The 19446-nt window shown below is 44.7% G+C and overlaps 1 protein-coding gene across 19 annotated transcripts in view; it reads right to left on the reverse strand.

Moving 5' to 3' along the window:
• The window catches only part of PTPRM (protein tyrosine phosphatase receptor type M), a 416336-nt gene that overhangs the window by 260265 nt on the left and 136625 nt on the right, over window positions 1–19446 (reverse strand). For all 19 annotated transcript variants that reach the window (XM_035126005.3, XM_088675354.1, XM_035126003.3 and 16 more), the window contains exons 3-5: window positions 17042–17310; window positions 2932–3010; window positions 1164–1279 (exon numbers count right to left, since the gene is read on the reverse strand). In XM_035126005.3, the coding sequence (XP_034981896.2) occupies window positions 1164–1279; window positions 2932–3010; window positions 17042–17310 (464 nt within the window). The remainder of the gene's footprint in view (window positions 1–1163; window positions 1280–2931; window positions 3011–17041; window positions 17311–19446) is intronic.

Consider the following 19446-nt stretch of genomic DNA (forward strand, 5'->3'; position numbering starts at 1 on the left):
GTTCGCTTCAGGTTAAGTATGCTTCAGGTTAAGTACAGACTTCCGGAACCAATTGTGTTTGTAAACCGAGGTACCACTGTACCAATGGACAAGAATATACATTACAATGTGATATTCTCTTTACAGCTTCCTTCTAGCCTTGTACTTCCCCTTTTTGTTCCTCAGTCACACCACCCTCCACACAATACAATGGGGCTGCACCATCCAAGCCCACCACACATTTGCATTGCGGCAAATGAAACAAAGGACAGCACTGATCTGTGGCCATCTAAGCTCAACACCATCAGTATTCTCCAACCTCCAGATGAGCAATGTGTCAGTAACCTACCGGTAGTATGGGCTTTGGGCAGGGAGGGTTTGCGGCTCACATCTCTTACTCACACAGTAAGCCCCAAAGTAATAAAAGCGATATGGTTAAAAAAATAGTTTAAATACATCAAAACTAGCAATTAAATTACCGTTTTCATTTACAGCATCCAATGCTCTGCATCACCTGCACCTTTGTTTCCAAAGGCCTGCCTGCCTGAATAGAAGCAGCAGCAGAAAAGGCTCTCTCTGTGGACACCCTCAACTGTGTTTCTGATATTGATGGGGCAGAGGGAAGGTGCTCACCTGAGGATCATTATACCCGGGCATGTTTGTATAGGAAGGTACTATGCTGCAAGCAGCCGGGGGCCAAGCCATATAGGGCTTTATAGGTCACAGCCCGCACCTTGAATTGTGCCTGGAAAGGGACTGGTAACCAGTGCAGTTGTTGGATCAAGGGAGGAACATGTTCCCTGTCACTGGCCCCTGTCAGCATTCCAGACCAGCTGAAACTACCAAACACTTTTCAAAGGCAGCCCCAAACATAACATGTTGACAAGATCCATTAGCAATGCTGCAAGCAAACAATCAAGGTTCATTATTAACAATAATAGTTTCCCCCTGTTCTTTTTATTCACAGGCATGCACATGAGCAAGAGAACCACATTTGGAGCTTATGTTTCACTTCTTAACACTGCAGGCGTTCCCACTGCCCAAGCTCTCTCCCAAGTGTATACGGTCTTTCTTTCGATGCCAGCACCAGTGTATTTTAAACATGTTGTTTTGAACATATCTTAAATACGCTGTATGTTACACATGCCATTGTACTGCGGAAAACAAAAGAGGGAAATCCTCACCTGTAGCCAAAGCCTATTTCCTGGAATGGTCTTGCCATTGGCAGTGCATTGGAAAGTAGCAAACTGGCCAGCATTGACTTCTACACTCTGGACGCGCAGGAAATGGGGTGTGCTGGCTGTTGAGAATAAAGAGAGAGGGAGGAAAGCATGCTATTAGCATTGTATTTTTCTAATTAACTTATCTGTTTGTTTTTTAAATGACAGCCATTTTAAATATTTCCTTAAGAGTCCCAAAAATGTGTACTAAAATATCTGACTTTAATTGTGCATAATATAATAAGTCTGTTTTACATTTCTAATATTACTTTCTTACAATAATCTAGGATATGACAAAATATAAAGGTGCTAGCTTATTGTTCCTACTAAGGAAATTATATTAGGTTATTAAGCCTTTGATAAAACGTTTTGATGTTTATAAAGGTTAGACTGAAATTTAATTGATATTTTGAACAAAACCACAGCAGATATTTATACTAGCTACTAGACAAGAACTGTACAAAGTTGTCAAGACAACTATTTTTAAGCCAGGTGTTTTATATGTATGTAGTAAATGTGATTTAGAGCAATTGCATGATATAGGGAGCAATCCTATATGCAAGAAGCTGATGTAAAGCATGTCATCAGAAATTAAGGCTGCATAAAGGCACACCAGGTCCAGACTTGTTCTGGACTTCCTCATAGCTCTAGCTTCTGTTATACATGGCACAATCTACCAAAGACTAAGGTGTACATAGGCTTAAATTCATTTAGCTCTACATTAGACTGTGGACATCAACAATTTGCCTAACAACTATGTACATGGACACCTTCATGTGTGAGAATCTATCAGTAACCAACTTTTCCATTTACTTTTACTTGTATTTTTGCTTTGCATTTAATTAAATGGCAGTGGGCTGCACCTAACACTGGCGTAAGTGTGGTTCCACTTATGCAACACAGCTTCCCCTTCCTCCTCCCACTTCACCACCCCACTTCCACATCTCATAACCCTCTGGAGCAAATGTTGAGGATGTGAAAGGGGGGAGAAGCAGAACTTCCATTGTACAAGTAGAAGTCTGTTTGCACAAGTGGAACGGCAGAGTTTGATACAATCCAGTCTTTCCACAAAGTGTCGTTCAGAAGCATATTAAAATGCTACAAATCTTGAAACAATGGCACCAAGAGTAAAGGCACCACAGAAAAGGAAATGCTAAAGATTAGCATCAACCATGGTGTGACAAAAGAAAAAAGACCTGTTTTAACTTTAATTAGGGAAACTGTATCAGGTAGCTAATATTTCATACAAATGTTTTACAATGGGATTGCAACTGACACACAATGCTATACATTGCATGCTTCCTGTGCAGCAAGGACAGGGCGCTGCTCCAGCTACAGACAATTGAGGAATTTGGGGATCCACATTCAAGAATGAGCTCTCCTGATTTACAGCTGCGAAACTGAGTTGGTGATCAGAATGTGGCCCCACTCTGAAATCTACACTCCTCCAAATTTTATGAAAAGTTCTGAGGGCTGTATTCAATTTTTTTATATATAAAAAATACTCAATAACTGCTTCAAGTCTCTAGAAAGTGTGGGGCAACTGTTACACTACAGCAAAGAATGGCTTCTTCCAATGGCCGATCAGGGCTTTAGTTTAGTCTCAAGATTTCTGAGCTTCCCCAGAGCTGGAAAGGACCTTTATCAAGGAGTACACTTTGGGCACAGCAGTGGTGCATACTTTTCAACAGTACCTCATAATAATTTCAAATTATAAAGCTCAGTCACTTACTGCATGGATGTCCTAAAACCTTCACGTCATCAATGGCTAGATATCCTTGGTGCCCTGAAGTTACGACTTCAAAAAATACCTGTAATATGAAAAGGTTGTGTTATCAGTTTTGTCAGTGGAAGTAACATTGCAGGAACATGATTTTTTTCTATTAAAGAAACACAACTATTTTATTTTTTAAAAACCAGTACTAAGAATTTGAAAAAGGCTTAAAATACCAGATTCAATGGTGAATCAAGTGAACCATTTCATTCACGACTAACCCAATGGCAATTTGCAGCTGATTTACTCATACATTAACTCTATCAATATACAATTCAGTACAAGAGCTCACTATTTCAGCTTTAAGAAAATAGGTCAATAAAATGCAAATAGCAAATGTACCAACTCGACCAAAATAAGAACGGTGCTTTTAAAAAGTTATGCATAGGCAATGCTTCAGGGTTAAATATAATGCACTAAATGCCAGAAAAATTCTATGTTTTTCTAGCATTTATTTATTTTCTGCATTCATATTTGGACCCAGCCAGATCTGGAGGGCTCACAGTTGTATTATTTTATTATTTCTTCCTAGATAAATGTGGCCTGGCTTGCCTCTCATGCAAAGCCAAACTATGGCTTAGCAGGACTGTATGAGCATGTGGGGGCTCAGAGAAGAGCTCGCAGCAGTTTTGCTCCCCCCCCCCCAGTCTTTTTTGCATGCTGCTGTGTAGTTTGACCTAGCATGACGTCCAAATCCAGGTGTATGATTATGTTCTCTGCAGATAAACCACAAACTGCAAACCCATATTTTCAGGGACTAGGGAGAAAAGTTTCTGTTATTGTTGTGAAGTAAAAGTTCAGTACAAAACCAACTGCATGATAGCTTGTGCAACATAATGAACAAAGTTTCCCAAAAATTACAATAATGCAAATGTACTATATAGCTGCATATTGTCATTATAGCTTTCTTTTTAACAAAAATTAAGTAATTTTTATTCGTTTTCAATTAAAAACCTTCCAATTAAAGACAAATCAATTCCAATCATACCAAATCATAATACAAACAATACAGCCAATTAAACATTCCAAATTAAAAAAAAAATCAGAAGGGGGCTTCCCATGTTCTGGATATCGAGAGATAATGTCCTTCATTTGTTTTCTGCTTTCATTCCAAAACATGATGGATACAGAGGCGGATCTTATGAAACTAATTGTGAGGGACAGGGGATATCGCGAAGTCCCTCCCCTCCTGAGTTCAAGCCCATCCCCGAGCACAGGGGAAAGCAGAGAGAGTTCCGATGCCAGTGGGGAAGCAGGAAGTCGTGTCCGAGGCTCAGGCAAGGTAGAGGAGCCAGGGTCCCAGGTGGGACAGGAAGGGGCGAATAAGGGGGGGGAGACCCATCCCCCCAACTCCGGAATTACGCAGAAAGAGGAGGGGAAAGAGGATGGGTCTGCCAAAGCTTTTGTGTTGGAGAAAGACGCGCCAAAAGCCATTCGGAGGTTCTGAAACCGACTGACCACACCACTCCGTGTAAATAGCAATGACTTCAGCACTGTAAATACGCAGCACCAATAAAAGAATAAAATGCAGAGCTGCGTAGCGTCGTTACTCTGAAGTAGCCCACTCCGGCCACTGTGACAGCAACCTCCGAATCCTTTTTTGGGCTACTTTGGAGTTGCCGGGATGAGCGTGTCAGAGGCGGAGAGATGGCGGCAGATCGCGGAGCAAGCCCAGCAAGAACTGCAGCAGCTGTCGCTGCAGGCGCAGGGGGAATTGAAGGCAGCTAAAGAAGAGACTAAGAAGGTCCAGGACGACCGGCTACAACTTGCGGAACAGGTGAGAGCGCTACAGGAAAGAGAGCAGGAATTAAGGGCGGTGGCGGTAGACCTCCAAAACAAGCTGGATGCAGAGAAAAACAAGGCGGGAGGGGCACCCCAAGTCCAAGTGCTGCCAGGAAGGAGAGCCGGGACCCTAGTAAGCAAGTTCAATGGAGACCCGAGGGAATATCAGGGCTTTGAGACTGAGATTGTGTATGCTCTTGAGCTGCACCACGATGAGTTCCCTGATGATGAGCACAGGGTAGCGTTTATTGTGGAGCACCTTACCGGGGCAGCCAGGGAGTGGCTAAGACCGTTAATCGCAACAAAGAATCCTTGCATGAAGAATGTCAAACTATTTCTAGAAGGTTTGAAAACAATGTATTCGTCCGATAGTCATATGGACCAGACTAAGGAGGAACTTCATAATTTACGCCAAGGAAATATGACAGTTCGCGCGTATTGGGCGAAATTCACCATGTTGGTGCACAGATTGGGGTGGGAACTAGAGTCACCCCCAATGCAAGCGGCGTTCTACTTGGGGTTGCATGAGGAGGTGAAGGATGAGCTCTCGAGAGGTCCAAAGCCCAGTAATATGGATCAGCTGAGCAAAGCGGCTCTGGCGGTGGGGGTGAGACAGGAATCCCGGTGGAGCGACAAGCAAGCAACGCGCGCAAAGCGGGCTTGGTTCCCACGGTCGCAGGAGAAGCCACTCCCCCAACAACCCTTTCAAGCCACGCCTGGAGCCAGCCAGGACCAGGAACCCATGCAGATTGATAGCGCGCGCGCACGGGCTTTTCAAACCCCAGCGGCGCCAAGACGCAAGGAGGGAAGGGGTGGGAATTGCTTTCTCTGCAACTCCCCCCAGCATCTCGTCAGAGACTGCCCACATCGCAGGGAGTGGCAAGGAAAGGCGGGAACGGTTGTGCCCTCCCCCACTGACGCAGCACCACAGCAGGGAAACGGGAAAGCCTGGCTGCAGGAGACAAGGGGCAGCAGCCAGGCACAGTCAGCAGACAACAGCCCCAGCCCACCCACCCGCACAGAGAGGAGCAGAGCCAGCCCACCCCTCCCAGAGCAGGAGTGGTTCTAGAAGTGACGCTCACGCTCCCAAATGGCTATCCCCTGACGGTCCTCGCCCTAATTGACAGTGGGGCGTCAGCGAACTTCTTCTCGAGGAACTTTGCAGAACAGCACCAGATCCAGCTTCTGCAGCTGGATTTTCCTCTGCACGTGGCAACCATTGACGGCAGAGAGTTGCTGGGAGGGGCCATCACCCATCAAACCCCCCCCATGAGAATGACGGTGGGAAGGCACTCAGAGACACTGGCATTCAACGTCACCACCATCTCAGACCCCCCCATCGTCTTGGGCATGAGCTGGCTGGCGCGCCACGACCCCTCCATCAGTTGGCACCAGAGATGCATCACTTTTGGATCGGACTTTTGCCTGGAACATTGCATGCAGCACCAACCAGGGGAGGGGCCTCCGATAGCCACGGTGGCCACCATGCACATCAAAGGGGGTGAGGCGATACCCAAGCCGTACTGGGACCTGCAGGAGGTCTTCAGCGAAGCGGAGTCCGACCACCTACCCCCACACAGGCCTTTTGACTGCCAGATCAACCTGGTGCCAGGGGCAACTATACCCCCAGCCAAGCTGTACGCCATGTCAGACCAGGAACTGGAGGATCTGCGCGCTTTCATCGACAAGAACCTCAAGCGGGGGTTCATCAGAGAAAGCAAGGCAGCAGGGGGCAGCCCGGTCTTCTGGGTGGACAAGAAAGACACGCAACAGCGCCGTCTTGTGGTGGATTTTAGACGGCTGAATTCAGTGACAGAGCCAGTGGCTTTCCCCATGCCCAGAGTGGATGATCTCCTGACAGCGGCACGCAGGGGCAAGATTTTCACCAAGCTAGACCTGAGGGGGGCGTACAACTTGATCAGGATCCGGGAAGGCGATGAATGGAAAACCACGATGTTCACGCCTCTGGGCTCTTTTGAATATCTGGTGATGCCCTTCGGGTTGCAAGGGGGCTCAGCATGCTTCCAGGCCTTCATGCACCACGTCCTGGGGTCCCTCCTCTTCAGGAAATGCTTGGTCTTCCTGGATGACATCCTTATCTATTCCGATGACCCAGTGCAGCATGTGAAAGATGTCAGGGAGGTGTTGCAGCGCCTGAAGGAGAACCACCTGTATGTGAAGCTGGAGAAGTGCAAGTTTCACACCAAGGAGGTGGACTTCCTGGGCTACAAGCTGTCAGACAAGGGGCTGGCGATGGACAAGGACAAGGTGCAGGCCATCCTGGACTGGCACAGCCCCAGGACGCGCAAAGATGCCCAACGCCTACTAGGCTTCGCCAACTTCTACAGGAAGTTCATCAAGAACTTCTCTCGCGTTACGGCTCCCATCACTGACTGCCTGAGAGGCAAGCAGAAGTTCAGGTGGACACCAGAGGCGCAAGCAGCGTTCGAAAGCCTCAAGAGGGTGTTCGCCTCGGACCAGAACCTGTTCCATGTGGTTCAGGACGCGCCCCTACGCGTGGAGACAGATGCTTCTGATAAAGCTGTGGGCGCCATTCTGTTGCAACTGGACGCCAACAGAGAGTGGAGACCCTGTGCCTTCTTCTCCAGGAAGTTGACCCAGCCAGAGCGAAACTACACGGTGTTTGATCGGGAACTTCTTGCGATCCACGCTGCGTTCCAGCACTGGAGACACTTCCTGGTGGGCGCCAAGCACCCCATCCAGGTGTGCACAGACCACAAGAACCTGGAGTTCTGGAGAACTGCCAGGGTGCTCAACCAGCGGCAGATACGGTGGGCAGAGTTCTTCTCGAACTTCAACTTCTCCATACACTACATCCCGGGAGAGCAGAATGTCAGGGCGGATGCCCTCTCCCGCAAGCCAGAGTACATGGAGGAGGAGGCGCCACCGGCACCCAGGCACATTTTCCCCCCGTCAGCATGGTCCTGCGGAGCAGCAGTGGTGAGCGAGGCAGAACTCACAGCACTGACGGCAGCGGATGAATTTGCCAACCGCATCTTCAGAGAACTGAGAGGGGGGAGCACGCAAAAGACTTTGCAGAACGCAGGGGGCTGCTTTTCTACAAGGGTGCACTGTACCTGCCCACCACCCAGCTTAGACGTACGGTCCTCAAGCAGATGCACGACAACCCAACGGCGGGTCATTTTGGGAGGGACAAAACCGCTCACCTAGTCATGAGACACTTCTGGTGGCCAGGGGTGAGGGAAGATGTTCGAGACTATGTACGGGGCTGTGACACCTGCCAGCGGGCAAAGGTGGTCAGAGCAGCGCCACCGGGATTGCTGGAGCCCTTAGCCACGCCACACAGGCCGTGGGAAGTGGTGTCCATGGACTTCATCACAGATCTGCCTTCTTCCAGGGGCAAGACCGCAGTGTTGGTGGTGGTGGACCTCATGTCCAAAATGTGCCACTTTATACCGTGTGCCAGGGCGGTCTCTGCAGAAGAGACAGCCAAACTGTTTGTGGATCACGTATTCAGACTGCATGGATTACCTTTAAAGGTTATTTCGGATCGTGGCCGCCAATTTGTTTCCAGGTTCTGGCGGCGGCTCATGAACCTCCTGCAGGTGGAGGTCAGCTTGTCGACGGCTAGACACCCGCAGACCAATGGACAGGCGGAGAGGGTCAACGCCATTCTGCAGCAGTACCTGAGATGCTACGTCAGCCAGCGGGCAAACGGACTGGGTGGATCGCCTGCCGCTGGCAGAATTTGCCTACAACAATGCAGTGCACGTCTCCACAGGGGTGTCGCCCTTTAAGGCCAATTACGGGCGCGACCTCAGATCTTTCCCAGAGAGGGAGGCGGAGGAGGAGGAGGAGGGCCCACAGGCTGAGGATTGGGCAGAGGAACTGGAGACGGTGCACCAGCAGCTCAGAGAACACTTGGAGAGAGCCAAGGAAGCGTACAAGAAGGGGGCAGATCGCCACAGGCGACTGGGGGAGGTCATTAGGGTGGGGGACAAAGTGTGGTTGTCCTCGGAGGGCCTTCCCATCAGAGGGAGGTGCAAAAAGCTGGCGCCCAGAAGGTTGGGCCCCTTCACGGTCACGCAACAGGTCAACCCGGTGGCATACAGGCTGGCACTGCCAGAGGACATGAGGGTGCACCCAGTGTTTCATAGATCGCTGCTGTCGCCGTACAGGGAAAGCAGCAGGCTCCGAGGCAGCGAACAAACCCCTGAGGGAGGGGGGGAGAGGGAAGGCAGGGAGCAACTCAATGAGGCCACGGCCATCCTGGACTCAAGGAGGGGGGTGGGGGCCTGGAGTACCTCATGGCATGGGAGGATGCTCCACCGTCCCAGAATGAATGGGTCCCAGCCACTCAGATACAGGAGGAATTCCTGGTAGAAGAATTTCACGCCCTCTTTCCCCATAGACCCAAGCCCTGGCACATGGAAAGGGAGGGGGAGGGGGAGGAAGCACGGGAGAGCAGTTCACCATGGCGCTGGGAAGCGGAGTTTGAGGAACCAGAGGATGAGGTATGGGTGTCACCGAGATCCACCCAGTCAGAGGAAGGAGCAGATTGGCAGAACATTTTTACCCCTACCAGCTCTGACGCCACGGACTTTTTGGGATTCCCGTCCTCCCAGGCGGAAGGGGGGGGCTCGCAGGACTGGGGGGAGGTGTTCACACCAACGGGCTCGGAAAGCACTGAGTTCTTAGGCTTCCAGTCGTCACCGACACCTGGGGGGGACCTGGGGAGGGGTGAAGGAGAGCTTGGGAGGGGGGTGGATGTGAGGGACAGGGGATATCGCGAAGTCCCTCCCCTCCTGAGTTCAAGCCCATCCCCGAGCACAGGGGAAAGCAGAGAGAGTTCCGATGCCAGTGGGGAAGCAGGAAGTCGTGTCCGAGGCTCAGGCAAGGTAGAGGAGCCAGGGTCCCAGGTGGGACAGGAAGGGGCGAATAAGGGGGGGAGACCCATCCCCCCAACTCCGGAATTATGCAGAAAGAGGAGGGGAAAGAGGATGGGTCTGCCAAAGCTTTTGTGTTGGAGAAAGACGCGCCAAAAGCCATTCGGAGGTTCTGAAACCGACTGACCACACCACTCCGTGTAAATAGCAATGACTTCAGCACTGTAAATACGCAGCACCAATAAAAGAATAAAATGCAGAGCTGCGTAGCGTCGTTACTCTGAAGTAGCCCACTCCGGCCACTGTGACACTAATGAAGCTTACATTCAGGGCCCCTAATCCTGAAGGGGCCCCAGAAGTAACTTTAGTCCACATTGCTTAAGATTTTTGGGGTGTAGTAGACCCAATCTGAATCATACAATTCAAAGTGATTTTTGTTGTTGTATATATTTCTACAATTCCAAACTTTGAGAGTCAGTAGCACAGATGTAAAGGTTTGGTGATATGTCATGGAATGCAGGCTGAGACCCTAACCTGCCCACAGATTGTCTCACCAGAGTGGTGCATGCTCTGGTTATCTCCCGCTTGGACTACTGCAATGCGCTCTACGTGGGGCTACCTTTGAAGGTGACCCGGAAACTACAACTAATCCAGAATGTGGCAGCCAGACTGGTGACTGGGAGCAGCCGCCGAGACCACATAACACCGGTCCTGAGAGATCTACATTGGCTCCCAGTACGTTTCCGAGCACAATTTAAAGTGTTGGTGCTGACCTTTAATGCCCTAAACGGCCTCGGTCCAGTATACCTGAAGGAGCATCTCCACCCTCATATTTCTGCCCAGACACTGAGGTCCAGTGCCGAGGGCCTTCTGGCGGTTCCCTCGCTGCGAGAAGCCAAGTTACAGGGAACCAGGTAGAGGGCATAGTTGTCAACCCTCCCGTTTTTCGCAGGAAACCCCTGAATTTAAATCCGTTTCCCGCTGCAACCCCGGATTGTAAAATACCCCATAAATGTCCTGGCTCTCGGCTGGCTGCTCGCTCACTTGCCGAGTGCTGCCAGAAATCGCCTCTGCACATGCCCGGGCATACGCAGAGGCGATTTCTGGTGCCCAGATATGCGGACGCCCGGCACCGGAAGTCACTTCTGCACATGTCTGGACATGCGCAGAAGCGACTTCCGGTGCCGCACTGCTGCTGATCCCTTATTTTCCAATCCGGAAGTTGACAGCTATGGGCAGAGGGCCTTCTCGGTAGTGGCACCCACCCTGTGGAATGCCCTCCCACCAGATGTCAAAAAGAAAAACAACTATCAGACTTCTAGAAGACATCTGAAGGCAGCCCTGTTTAGGGAAGCTTTTAATGTTTAATACACTATTGTATTTTAATATTATGTTGGAAGCCACCCACAGTGGCTGTGGAAACCCAGCCAGATGGGAGGGGAATAAATAATAAATGGTTGTTGTTGTTGTTGTTGTTGTTGTTAACAACACCATTGATGAATATAACTGTGGTTACCCAGACCATGTTGCTGGTTGTGAAGGCGCCCACATAACAGTTCAGGCTTCAGGGCCCCAAAAATGTATGTTCGCCACTGGATGGATAATGATAATCATTCCAGATGGTACATTGAAGCTATTAGTAAACTGACTAGCATTTCCACATCTGTATCTAACACATAGTTTTTAAGCTAACCTAGAGGCAAGTTTTAGGGTCAAAGGCAGAGCTTTCCAAACTTTTCATGTTGGTGACACATTTTTTAGATACGCATCATTTCGTGACACAGTAATTCAGTTTTACTAGCAAACTGGAGGTTAAACTAACCCCTTTCCAGCCCCGTGGGGAGCGTTCGCATGACAGGTCTACACACTGCAGCCAGCACAATAACGTGTCACAACACACAGTTTGGAAAGCTCTGGTCTAAGGGTAAAATAAACACAGTACTAAGTTGTAGCTAAGTCCTACTTGGAGTAGACCCATCAAAAGCAGTGGAAGTAAAATATTCCTAGTTTTAATTGTTGAGATTCTTCTTATCTACGATAGTAGCAGGGAACTCCCCAACCCAAGGCCCTGTTCTATGTCACTGAAAATTTCCTCATGATTTTTTTTTAAAACCAACTGTGTTGTATCTTCTATGAGAAAGATTCCTTTGTATTTTATTGATTTTGCCAACTATGGTAAAATTGCTACATTGTTTTATGGGTTTGTTTTATTGCAATTTAAAAAAATTCTGGATGCTTATCTTTTAATGTTTATGCAACTTACAAATAACTTTGTAATCTACTTAGAGAAGCACATTTTGGAATTAAGCGGTAAATAAATAAATAAGTCTGACCAAACTGCAGGAGGCAGTGGAAGACAGGAGTGCCTGGCATGCTCTGGTCCATGAGGTCACGAAGAGTAGGACACGACTAAATGACTAAACAACAACAACAAAATAAATAATTTGTTGCTGTTTAAACAGGTAACAGAATTTTTTAAAAAAGAAAATAGCAATAGCAATCTTGCATTTAGGGCAATATGGAGGTATTAAGCTGTTTTGCCCCAGCCAATCTTCCTAGATATCCATTGCTCCTAGTTCTTTCAATGCTTATAAATAGGCCACAAAAATAAATGGACTATTCTTGTCAGCTGAATTAAGAACTAAGGATCAAAGTAAACCATTCCAAATTTTGGCAGGCCTAGCTTTAAATAATCCAAAAATTGGTTAGGCAGAAAAGTATGTTTCAGCGACATAAATATGAAAGCCTTCATAAGCATAGACGATGCATGTTGAAGTCTGATAAGTTAAATCTGCTTTCTTCTCTGAAACTGAAACACAATTATTGCTTTTGATTATGGACTCACTATGGGGTTTTATATTTGGGTGGTCAGTGTGTCTGAAAAGAGAGGGAAATTTTATTCTCCATGCATGCATTTGGGTATCCTATTATCACTGCTGAAGTATATAAGCTATTAACTACAAACAAGTTTCCTTTAAAAGAAAGAAAACACTTGTTTCAAACGAAGTAAATAAAGACTATAAATGCCTTCACATCTATTATTTCATTTAACTCTGGAATAACTGTGAGATAAAAAATACTGTACCATTGTATATTGTACTACAGTACTTTACTATTGTACTAAATATCCAGATTGAGGACACTAGTTCATTTGCTATTCTGTAGGAAAGTCCCTTCCGGCATAGCAGGAGGGGAGGTTGCGGGCACCTACGAGCCCTTCACGTGCTGGGGGATGGCTGCCAATCCAGACGTCCGGGGGGGGGGGCGTGGCTCACTGATTTAATGTTTAACAGACTATTGTATTTTAATATTTTGTTGGAAGCCACCCAGTTTGTGGCGATGGACGCACATCAATTGGTCATTGCTGGATTGAGTGACTGAACATTTCTTCCATATTTTTAATGGTGCTACACTAAAATCAGGTCCTTTATATACAAGATTTGTGTGTGTGTGTGCATGCATGTGTATGCATACTTTAAGAGAAAAGAAAGGTAATAAATCCTTAAAATGTGTGATGTTTTGTGCAAAAATACTGTCTAGCATTTTCTTTATGTTTAGCTGCCAGGTTTAAAAAAAGTTAACTCCAAGCTGTCAACTTTGCATTTCATCACAATTGACACAACATCTTGAATGCAACATATGAAAGCACATTAGTCAAAATAAAATAAAGCTGTAGCAAAGATTTCTTGGAAAGTGTTTTTTTGCTGCCTTATCAGCAAGAAAACAACTGGTTAAAAAAACAAATTTCATTTGCTCATGGAAAGCTGTGTTGGACGTCTGCCTGAGAGATGTTTTACATCAGACTATCCCTCAGATGCCTGCCAAACAGGAAATAGGGAAGCAGTTTAACATTGCACTGTCCCTGATCCTCCCTGCTTCAGTGAAGAGCAAAATTAGCTTTTCATTCCTGCCACTTCCCCCTTCTCTATGAGAACAAAGAAGGGGGGCTGGCTTGCCACCCTAAATGCTTACTGCTGAAAATGTGCTGGCAGAGATAACTTGTCAGCTCCATAGAACAAAGGGAATAAATAGATTTACTTTCAATACATGACCTCATTTAGTAAACTCCTGCCTTTGTTTTTGCTAAGCAATTACAATTCTTGCAGTCCAAAGGTGAATTATACCTAATCATAAACTCTATTTCACAAAACTTATTTTAAAAAGAGAAAAGAATTTCCTGATACCAATGTGGTTATTTAATACAATTATGTGAACAGAAAAAGAAAATAATCCCATCAAACAAAAAAAAGTTCACTGCCGTTCTGGGTCGTTTTTCTTGCGTCCCCTTGTCTCCATGTAGCACTTCCATGTGACTACACTTTTGCATGCGTGCCACTTTCAAATTCACACTTAGGCTCATAAAGAAGAATTTATGAGGTTAATGTCAACTAGAGCACCTACATGAAAGTGATTTAAAGTGAGCAAGATTGAAAATTGGGCTCATACAGTAATGAAGTTGTTTGTACGGGGTTATTTTTCAAGGCCCACGATCCTGGGCCCATTTATTTCACAAGGGCTTCTACTGCCTCACAGTAAATCAGTTCCCAGTTGGAACCAATATTGTGCTCTATTTTCGTTCTCAGAATCTGTCAGTATTTTTAGCAGCAGTGACTGAATCTCATTGATATGGCTTGAGTAAAGGGTCTGTTTACTGTTGGCCATGTACACATATATAAAGGGGCTGCTGCTATTCTGAAGTCATGAACCAGTTATAGCTCCCTCTTAGCCTTTTGTCCATTCCAGACAGTATACACTATGCCCAGGGAACATGAAAAATGAAAGCACCATAATCCAGAGGTTACAAAAATAAATGTTTGGTGTGTTAGTTGTGGCATTTTAGTTGTGTTTAATGCCCTGCTGCAGCATGTAAAGGAACACGGTAGATAGGCTAAGGTTTGCACAACATTTGCTAATATGAAACTAGGTGAATACATGGTACATTTATGCAGCTAATGAAGAGATGAGCTTCGATATGAAAACCTGTGGAGGATCTAAGTCCCTAAGCACCTCATTTACAGAAAAAGCTGTCGGGCTTGGAAAGGTTAAAGCTGTCTAGCACTAAATGAGACTCAGACTGTAATTCTAAGCACACTTCCTAGGGAGTAAGTCACACTAAGCTCAATGGGACTTATTTGCAAGTCCTGTACACATGCCTTGGGACTGCACTACATGGAATCTACTAAACTAAAACGAATCTAGGTAACAGCAGATCTGCTATAGTACCCTTTTCATTCAGCTGCACTGAAATACAAAATGGATTTGTGACCGCCATTCATTAGCACTTAAACACTGTAAAACAGCAATCTGAAACAAACAGGCACAAGCACACGGAAATCCCCCTTTCATTTCATTTTGGGCTCGGATTTTCAGATTATAATGGAGAGGGTTTATTTATGTGTTTGCTTTTCAGCAGCCTGTTTCTGCTCCATATAAACGAGGAAGCAATGATTTAAGAAGAGAAGGCATGTAGTTTACTGCTTGCACGTGGGTTTATGGAGCTAAGAATACAAGATATTGAGCAGAATGAACACAGTAGGGGTACTAACAACCTGTGGAGCTGCATAAGTCATCCTACTGGAAGGTTATTTTTTAACTGTAAACTTGTTCTATACCATAAAATAATTCTTTGACATGGTAACAACGATTCTGCAGTGAGGGCGGCAGCAAGTAACAGATATCTTGCTCTACAGAAGCAACCCTCCCAGATACCTTAAAAGAAAAACATGGAGAGGATAGAAATTATCTGGAACAAGATATAATTATAGACAAGGTGAGTTTAGCAATAAAAAGCCTTTAAAATGTGCATGCTACAGACCCAGATGGGTCTAAAATAACTCCCATACCAACATACACTAGCTACTTATGGGCAGCAAAGTTTAGGTTGGTAATGGAGCTCTAACTAATAGGCATTCCTCAGGATGGAGCAATTAGAACAAGTATTACTGCTAAGAAATAAAATAAAAAGAGCAAGTATCAGTTATGGAATTAAATCCAAAAGGCTAGATGAATTTGAAATTTTACATTTAAATGAACTGTATTAGCTACAAAAAATATCCTGAAATCAAACAATAATTATGCTCAAAAGAAGTATTTTAGCAGATATTCTAAGTATAGAAGCAGAATGTCTTCAGAAGTGTGACTTTGTACTGAACAGCATCACTTCTATTAAATAAATACTAGTGGGAGTCCCATGGACTGCAAGAAGATCAAACCTATCCATTCTTAAGGAAATCAGCCCTGAGTGCTCACTGGAAGGACAGATCGTGAAGCTGAGGCTCCAATACTTTGGCCACCTCATGAGAAGAGAAGAATCCTTGGAAAAGACCCTGATGTTGGGAAAGATTGAGGGCACTAGGAGAAGGGGACGACAGAGGACGAGATGGTTGGACAGTGTTCTTGAAGCTACCAACATGAGTCTGAGGGAGGCAGTGGAAGACAGGAGTGCCTGGCGTGCTCTGGTCCATGGGGTCACGAAGAGTCTGACACGACTAAACGACTAAACAACAACAGTGAGAGTTACTTGCCTATATGTTCCAGGGTGAAGCAAACGCCCAGACACTAAAAATATTTCTTTAGAATTCATGATAATGTAATAACTTTGGTATACCAATCAACAGCTCATATATTTATTTTTATTTGTATATCACATTTTGTTTAAATTATTGTCATTTGTTTATTAAATCTTACCCTTCCTCCCAAAGGACCAGAAGTTTCACAAGGGAATCTTACTATATGCATAAAAATGTAATGTTGCCATCAATCAGTCTCAAAATGATACTAAAATATATATTTATCAATAATGATAATCCTATAGAAAAATTAAAATGAACAACACATTTCAGTTGATGACATCCTTCCTCGGGGCACCAAGTTCTCCTGTCACATAGCAAGCTTGACAGGATGGAATTCCCACCTATCCATCTCTGGTGAGTCTTGTCTTCTTGGAAAGATGAGGAAATATCTCTTCATCACTTTCTTCTACCTACCTGGCTTGTTGGAAAGTATTAACGGCTCATTATACAAGAGTTTAAAATGTAAATGCTCTTGTCTACACCTGAAAAAACTTGTTTCTAAGGCTGCTATAAATATATAATCGAATAACCTGCCAGGGATTGTTTTCAAAGGGAAAACACGAAAAGATGCTGCTTTTACATGTTTTACCATTGGCCTGTTTAATTGTATGCATTTTGTGATTTATTTTTATTCTTGTTGTAAGCCATCCCAAGAACTTGGTCATAGGATGGTGCATGAATGACTTATCAAACAGACAAACAAATAGACAAACACATTGACGGATGTCAAAATTGAACCAAGTGCACACCTGTTAAATAAGGTTAAGAATGCCTTATTCAGCAGTGATTCACATGAAATATTTTAGTCTGTTTCTTATATGTCAGAAAAGAACAAACAAGCAGTACCTGATAGAAATTTGGCCAAAAGGTGCTAATTGCCAATTCTACCCTGTTCCAGGTTCCTGTAGGACCTCCGGACATATTCCACACTGGGCTACCAAGCTGACCGTTGTTGACTTTCACATAAACATTTAATATGCCAGGATTGGATCCACTCTTGCTGGAAACATAAAAATTGAAATCGATGCAATGAGTGTCATTTTCTTTCAGGTGTGGTAGCAAAAGATGAGCTCTTTGTCCAAATTTTTCGGTAGTGTTCACCAACATGAAAGATCCTGCAGGAAACAAAACAAAACAAAAAGACCAGTCACTTGTTGAACAATTTCCTTCCCTCCAAGTATTGCATTTTTGTGCAACTAAAAAGAAAACATTACTAACAATGTTCTGCAATTGTTTAATAGGTTTTTTACAATGGTCTCAAAATCTAGAAATACGCCAGGTTCAAATTAGATTGGGTTAGTTTGAAAAGAGGCAGTTAACAATTAAAAAATGGATAGGTTCATTCCTGTGCTGATCCAAATTCATGTGGAGGTTTCAAAAGCTTAGTGTGCCCAGAAGTGAGCCAAAGTCTAGCACAGCTGCCTTTTGCAACTGGCATCTAGAGTGTTCGATAGAAAAGCAAAAGTGGGTGAAATCATCCATCACACAGCACCTTTAGGGCCCCAGCAGTGGGTGGGCTTTGCCCCCTCTATTCTTGTATTTGCAGTCATTTTAAATCTCCTCTATCAAATCTACTGGAGCAACAGTTCTTCACTAGGAAATACAGCTACACCCCCCCATCCTCAAATCCTGAGTTTTGCTGGTAAAGTCTCTTCACAACTAAATGTAGCTCCACAGAGTTTCATGTCATGGGTGGGCTTCCGCCCACCCACCCTACTTGGATTTTACATGGATCTGTGAGAGGTAGCCTGGGATTATGGAAGACTTGTGAGCCTTCCACAATCCTGGTTGCCTTTAACAAATAGGAGTACTATAAGGAGAGGATTAGGGCTAGGTAGAGGAATGTGAATCTTTTTTTAAATCCGGAAAGCGTTGACCCCTCTGGGGTTCTCTTCCAAGTCCAAGCTTGTATAAGTTTCAACATCACATCAAAATCCCCTATGAAAACATTGAGTTCTAGCCTCCTCCTTCTGCATAGCCGGGAGGATGACATTTGTTTTCCTTTACATGCCTCTTGTTTCATCTGAACTGGGATCATGACTTAGCATTAACTAAGTCTAGCTGCAGAGCAAGCCAGCTTCAAACCACTGTATTTTATCAATACAGAAAATCTTTTCAAATGAGTTTAAATTATTTGAAGAAAGTAGTACAAAAATGGAAGAGGGACAAAATTTAGGACAGTGGCTGTAAGAGGGAGATAAAAAAGTAGATAAGGTTTTGGGTTAGTTTGATTAAAAATAGCAGTGCTGGATGAGTACATTGAGGAAAGGCGTATCAGGAAAGAGTGAAATTACTCAAAATTCAATTGGAAATATCAATGAGAAACTGGATGAGCAAGACTAACTTCTGTTAGTGTTAAACCACAACCCGCGGATTGCACAGAATGACATGCTTAAGAGAAAGCAAAGGGGGAAAGGTTCCAAACTCCTTCTCTCACCCATGCAGGAGGGAAGGTGAGAGCCCACAAGCCCAGGAAGAGGCTTGGATGATGTATTGCTAACCCATGGCCTACCATTATATCCTAAAGCAACCAATGACATCTTCCTGGAGTGTATTTCTTTAGGAAGGGTGTGGTGAACAACAACAACCCACCCCCCCCAAAAAATCCCAGTGTGGCCACATTTAACACATAAATATCCACTTTCAAGCAAATAAAAGAGTGGATTTTCATCAGTTCTAATCTAACTACCCCTGGCATCTTGCCAAGATTTAAACTGGAAAAAATATATTATTATTTTCAAATAATAAGAATTATTTTTTAAAATCATGTGAAGTAACTCTTTATGTGCTGAAGAAAAGGTCATAATGTGAATACATGTGCAGCCATCAGCTTTCAAAAGTTTGACTTAATGAGTAAATATTGTATGACCTGGAATGTTTGGATAATAATCAGAGGAATAAGGCAAGACATTAACTGTCAAATCCAGCTTGCAAAAGACCTTTGAGACTTTCTCGTTTAAAGAGAAAAGGCAAGTATTAAGGAACTTCAGAGTAAACAGAAGAAATCCTTTGGGCTCCATTTAGAGAAGTAATGGGATTTGCGTTTTATAAGAAAAGTGAATCTTTAATGAGAACTAAATTAAGTTACAGTATGTCATTTAGATGAATTGTTTTAGCTGCTGAGTTAGAAAATTGGCATTGAGTCTAAGTCATGAGAAAACAACTTACTGAATTTTAAGTAAATCTGTCTTTTAACACTTTATGAATCTAAATCATTTTGGTGGTATCATGCACTTTGATCAAAATACAAC

The sequence above is a fragment of the Zootoca vivipara genome, chromosome 8 (genome assembly GCF_965207765.1).
Source record: "Zootoca vivipara chromosome 8, rZooViv2.hap1.1, whole genome shotgun sequence".
Lineage (NCBI taxonomy): Eukaryota > Metazoa > Chordata > Lepidosauria > Squamata > Lacertidae > Zootoca > Zootoca vivipara.